Raw genomic sequence first — 6,154 nt, 5'->3', positions numbered from 1 at the left:
GCTATTAATGTCCTGCCTTATTGAAGGAAAGAATGTCAACCCTTGGCAAACCACTGTTTGATAGTATCGAACAATTGTCAGGCTTAGACGTCAATGAGGTTCTTAAATCGAACAGACTAGATATAGTCAGGCCGTAAATATAGTCAGGCATCAAAATAGTGCGGAAGTGCTAATGGGATTCTGGATGGATCGCCTCTTTAACCAACGAACCAACCAGAAGATCGATACTTTCTCTCTCTTTCGTGTTCTATGTTATAAGGGATGGCATTGATCGCCCATTTCTGCTACAAAGTAAAAATTCGTTACATCTCCGGGAATTCTTAGCAAGTTATGCTCGTAATGCTCCTTTTGAATGTGCACTTCGTGATTTTAATGAGATCTCCAACTGCTACAATAGATTTCTCGGTTTTAAAGACTTTAAAAGACTTTTCTATGCTATTGAACACTATTTTTTAGTTAAGTTAGACGAAAATTTGTAACTTAATTATTTAATTTCATTATTCTTCAGTTTTAGTAGTTAATTTGAAAGTCACACCTTTTTTACCGAGAAACAAATCTTAAATTTCCAATAGGAATATTTTTGCCAGATGAGTTGCAAGGAAGGAGATAAGATCGCGCGGCTTTATGTGCTTGCGCACGAGAGATAAAAGTGACTCACTGTGAAAGAAATCATGAAGCTAAATTTATAAAATTCAATGTTAAAATGTGGGACACAAATGCTAATATAATACTGATGCGAAATCCACCTGTGCATTAAAAAAAAAAACTATATAAAAAATAAAAATAAAAAAAGCCCATACACACACAGGAGAAGCGTTCAAACATAGAAATTAATTATAAGTAATTTTCGTAAAATTAATCACCTAATTTTCGTGTGATTAAAAATAATCGATGTTTAAAAAGGCATACATCGTTAAAATTTGATATTTAAAATAGTCAATAATAGATTAGTATTGTAGAGAAATATAGTATTTTTAAGCATTAAATATCTACTCACATTGTTGTAGTTGATAACACGCTTTAGCTCGTTACTGCAAATCATGCGCAACTGTACATTTGTTGTACCTGAAAAGGCAATAAAAATCGCATTTGATAAGAAATTAAACATTATGTATGTACGTATGTATGTAGGTATATAGTATCCAAGTCATCAACATTTAGAAAAATATTTTAAAATATGAGATTTTAAAATACGAGTGGAAGAAAAAGCATTCACCGAATGGAGGGATTATTTTTTATACATTTTTTTCGTTTTTCCTATAAATAACTTTTGTAAGAGATCTTAGAACTGAATTTAGCTAAGGGGTTATATACAGACAGAATTAAAAAAAAATCGATTTTTTTTTTATTTTTGAAGTGAAACTTCTTAGGCGTCGATGGACGAGCGAGTATGGAGAGTAAAATTTCAAGGCCTTGCAACGTTTTGGGCATTTTCGTTCCGCGAGAGAGAAAACAAATAAAACGTAGGGGAAAAGGAGAGAGAGATCTATACCTTATATATATGTTAGATACACTTTAGGCAATTTTCCCCGAGTTTTTCCTTTGTGGTTATTAATTTCTAGTGAGAAATAACACTGCCTACTTTTTGGCGCTTGTTTGTTGGTGCCTACTTTTTGGCGATATATTTCCTTGGTGCCTACTGTTTGGGGCGTTCTTTGGTCCCAATTTTTTTGGCGTTTTTTTTTTGAGCCTACTTTTATGGCGATTATTTCCGTTTCCTGAATAGTGCTTGTGCGTACTATAAAGTGCTATCCATTCCGGCATCAGATTTATTAGTATTGCCTTGCAGTAACTTGTGCCGTTGCTGCGTTCCTGGAATCGCTGGGTTTGTGAGGGTGATAAACACTCGGAGTAGTGCGCGTTGCTGCCACAGTTTGTGTCCCGCGTTTACCTACACCGGTCGACCCTTCTTCGTGTTTTGTAAATTTTGTCTATTTGTATTCTCTGCAAATATTGTGAATTTATTTAGATATACATATATTCTGTCTCTCTCTCTCTCTCTCTCTCTCTCTCTCTCTCTCTCTCTCTCTCATTTTCTCTCGGGTCTCTCCCTCTTTCTTAGTCTGCCTTGAAAGTTTCACTTCTGTTATGTGTACTACGCGACACGCACTTTTTTTCTTAATGTACATATGTATATTTAAGAATACACACAGAAAATTTAATATCGTTCCGGAGAATATTTTCGAAGTTCCACGCAAATTTTAAAAGGCGTTTCATTATCCTATGTAAAGTGCTTTGAGAGGTTCCAGTTCAGAGACATAATGGTAACCGCAAAACGTCTTTTTTTGAGAGGAGCTCCCGGAGATCAGCTGTAGCTCCTTTCCAAATAAATGTTTTTACTAATACTAAGTCTTGAAATACAATTAAAAGATAACATAATAAGAGTACAAATTTTTAGATCCATAAATTTAAAAGTTTTCTCAGAAAAAATTCTGGAAAATTCGCTTTTTTCGGTCTTCTAACTGTATATAACCCCTTAAATAAATACTAAAGTTTACTGAAAAAGTAGAACTCACAAAAATACTTTGCATCCATGAAAGGGGCACAATAGTTATTTCTGGTCGCAATACTAAACCACATCAGAATAATAATAATAATAATCTAGCTCAAAGGAGAATATTAAAAAGTAAAGTTCGCACTCTTTTCCTTCATTCAGCAAACTTTTTTACCACCCCTCATAAAAGCACACACATCGCCCTTAACCGGCTAAAAAATTTACTAAAACTATGGATTTTGTGATTGCTAAGTTATTTGTATAAGTTGTCCAACACACGATCAAACTCATATAAATACAATTAGAAATATTCTCATAAGCTATCCAAACAAAATTAAGCTAATGTGGGTTCCAGGACATTCGGGGATTACCGGCAATGAAAACGCTGATGCCGCAGCTAGAAGCGTTTCTAATCTACCGTCTATGCTTCATAAATACTACTCTAAAAGTGACATCCTCCTAGAGATTACAAAACAACGGCGCATTTATCTGTTAGATAACTGGAAAAACTACCAACACCACTACGCTTTCTTAAATCCATCTAGATCAAAGATATCACTTCCTTCCGATCTGCCATTAAAAGTTCTCAAACCGTACTCGCGCCTACGCCTGGGCCACACTATTCTCACACATGCACACCTCCTCCAACGTACGCTGCCAGCCGATTGCCCCTTTTGTGACGAAACCGCAACCTTAGATCATATTCTACAATCTTGTCGAAATCTACACACCTCCAGACAACAATTCTTTGGATCCTCTCCTGCACTGGATTTTCTTAAAGAGCCATCTGCAAGCAATATACTGGCTGTCTACAAATTTCTAAAAGCCAACGACTTGTTAAGACGGATCTAACATGTACCTTTGTTTATTTTATTTAGTTATAAGCATGTAAATATGATAATTACTTAACGTTAGACCTTATTTAAAGTACATTTACATTTTTTGTTATCTGACAGCCGATGGCCCATGCTGCTAGTGCTGCTGCCTTCTTATATTTGTATAACTTGTTATTATACAAATTTAATAATAATAATAATAATAATAATTAAGTATGAGTACTACTATCTGCCATGCCATTTACAGTTATCTATAAAATATTTGAAATGTTAATACAAGAAAAGTCAAATCAAATCGTACAAATGAATCCCATACCTGAAATTCAAATAATTGCATGTCTGAATGGGGATAAATGAAAGCAAAACTTTTACTTTAATGTGTCAATCAAAAACGGAAACCTTCACTTGCAGTTGTCACAGCTCAAAGGGTTAAACAACAAAGGTGAAGAGGGGCTGCGTAGGCGCAAAATAGCAAAATAACAGAAATTAAACACAAACCCAAAGGAGTGAAAATAATCAAAGTACAAGCAAAAGCTGCTAAACAACAACAACAACAAAATACAAACAAACGCACACTCATAATAATTACAAAGCGTAAATTGTTTCGAAAGTATGTGAAAACAAAAACTAAAAACAACTTCTAGTTGCAGGCTCAAAAGCAGAACAATAGAAATGTGTTGAAATTTCTGACTCAATACCAACGAAAAATTGAGAAATCAAGCGTAGCAGGACACATTTTCGGGCAGGGCATCGTAGTTTCGACAATTTTTGGCCCCTCCGTTTCACAGATTTTGTTTTTTCCTGCCCTTTTTTGCTTCTGAACGGCAAGCTTTTTTATATCAGAAATATATAAAGGGTGGTTAAATTTTAAGGACCGATGTTGAATGTGAACCACACCTAAACGTCAAGTTTTTTTCTGCATTTCATTTGACATTTTTCAATTTCCGACTAACTCAATTTGAACCATGGAAAGATACACAATCGAGCAACGCATTAAAGTTATTCAGGCTTATTATGAAAATGGGCGTTCAAATCAAAATGCATACCGCGCCCTTCATTTTCAGTGATGAGGCACATTTTCACCTCAGTGGATTCGTCAATAAGCAAAATTGCCGCATTTGGGCGAATGATTGCCAAAAACCAATGCACCCACAAAGAGTGACTGTTTGGTGCGGTTTATGGGCCGGCGGCATCATTGGGCTGTTACTGTGAATAGTGTTCGCTATCGTTAGATGATAACGAACTTTTTATGTCCTGAATTGAAAGATATGGATGTGGACGATATGTGGTTTCAACAGATCGGTGCCACTTGTCACACAGCTAACGAAACAATGGCTCTTTTGCGCGAAAAATTTGATGGCCGAATAATCTCACGTCGGGGCGATGTCAATTGGCCGCCAAGATAATTTGACACCGTTGGACTTCTTTCTTTGGGGTTATTTGAAAGAAAAGGTGTACGTCGATAAGCCAGCAACAATTCAAGAGCTAAAGGATGAGATAATTCGGCACATTAAGGGCATAGAACCTCAATTACACTGTGCGACAGTGAAATTATACTTTTATGGAGACCTAGTTCAACTTGTAGGTATAGTAAAACTAACCATTTTTTTTAGTTTTTCTATAGCCACAAGTTGTGCTAGGTCTCCATAAAAGTAATATATATTTAATTTTTTTTTTTGTCACACTGTGTTATGCCTCAGCGTCATCGAAAATTTGGACCATAGGATGGAGGTGTGCCGCCGAGGCCGCGGCGGTCATTTGGTCGATATTTTATTCTATACGTAATTCAGCCATACTAATATTATCATAATAAAGAGAAATGACAATAATTTCCTAAAAAAACTTATATTTTATTCAAAATCAACACCGGCCCTTGAAACTTAACCATCCTTTAGAATATTATCATTTAGAGAGGAGCTAAGAAAATCGCATTGCAGTGATTGCATTACAAAAGAGTGGTAAAAGTGCAAATGAGATTTACGAATTGCTGAAAAGTCTTAATATTTCGCCTATTATTTGCCTTTTTGTCTACCGCAGGATCCGAAAAAGAAGTGGTTGTCCTCGCGTAGTTCGAACCAGTACAGCCGTTTGAGAAAGAGTTCATGACTTTCACATTGAAGCCTTTCGTCGACTCGACGGATGCAAGCAGCTTCTTCTGTGGCATTCGGTCAACGGCCATAAAAATATTATATTATTTTCACAGGTGAGAAAATTTTCACTGTTGACGAAGTTTTTAATAAGCAAAAATACAAAATCGATGCTAAAACTTCTGAAAACGCACAAAATATTCTTCCAAGGGTTCAGCGTGGACACCAGCCGGCCTCCGTAATGGTTTGGTGGAGAGTGTTTTATAAAGGCGTGAAATCTCTTCATTTCTACGAAGAAGGGGTACCCTGAGGATGTCTTAGAAGGCGTGGGGAAGCAGTTGAGCAATACTCTATTCAATGGAGGGCATTGGATTTTCCAGCAAGATTCCGATCCAGCCCATAAGCCAATAACCACCTAGCAGTAGCTACAAAACAAAATTCCTGTCTTCATAGCCGCACTGTCTTCATTGGCTCTCTGGAAGTCCAGATATGAAGCCGTTGGACTATAGTTTGTGGCCAGAACTGGAGAACATGGACTGTTGAAGACATCGCAGGAATTTGGAGAGCCTCAAACAATATTTGGTTCGAGCAGCGACGTGCATATCTATGGAAACCGTGCGTGCAGCAAGAGCAGAATGGCCTGATCGTTTAAAGGCTTTTACACAAATTTTGGACACATCTTTTTTATGATATTAAACTCTATGTGAATTTACAAGTTTTCGAAAATTTTTCGAAAA

At 36.3% G+C, this 6,154-nt stretch overlaps 1 protein-coding gene across 1 annotated transcript in view; it reads right to left on the bottom strand.

The window, feature by feature from the left end:
* Positions 1–557: 557 nt before the first annotated feature.
* Positions 558–6,154, bottom strand: part of LOC128871971 (cation-independent mannose-6-phosphate receptor) — a 188,819-nt gene continuing 183,222 nt past the window's right edge. The window contains exons 14-15 of the mRNA XM_054114192.1: positions 998–1,065; positions 558–677 (exon numbers count right to left, since the gene is read on the bottom strand). Of these exons, the coding sequence (XP_053970167.1) occupies positions 558–677; positions 998–1,065 (188 nt within the window). The remainder of the gene's footprint in view (positions 678–997; positions 1,066–6,154) is intronic.

This window comes from Anastrepha ludens, chromosome 2, assembly GCF_028408465.1.
Source record: "Anastrepha ludens isolate Willacy chromosome 2, idAnaLude1.1, whole genome shotgun sequence".
NCBI classification, from domain to species: domain Eukaryota; kingdom Metazoa; phylum Arthropoda; class Insecta; order Diptera; family Tephritidae; genus Anastrepha; species Anastrepha ludens.
Note: the sequence above shows the minus strand (reverse complement) of the source record. Positions and strands in the feature narration are given on the sequence as shown.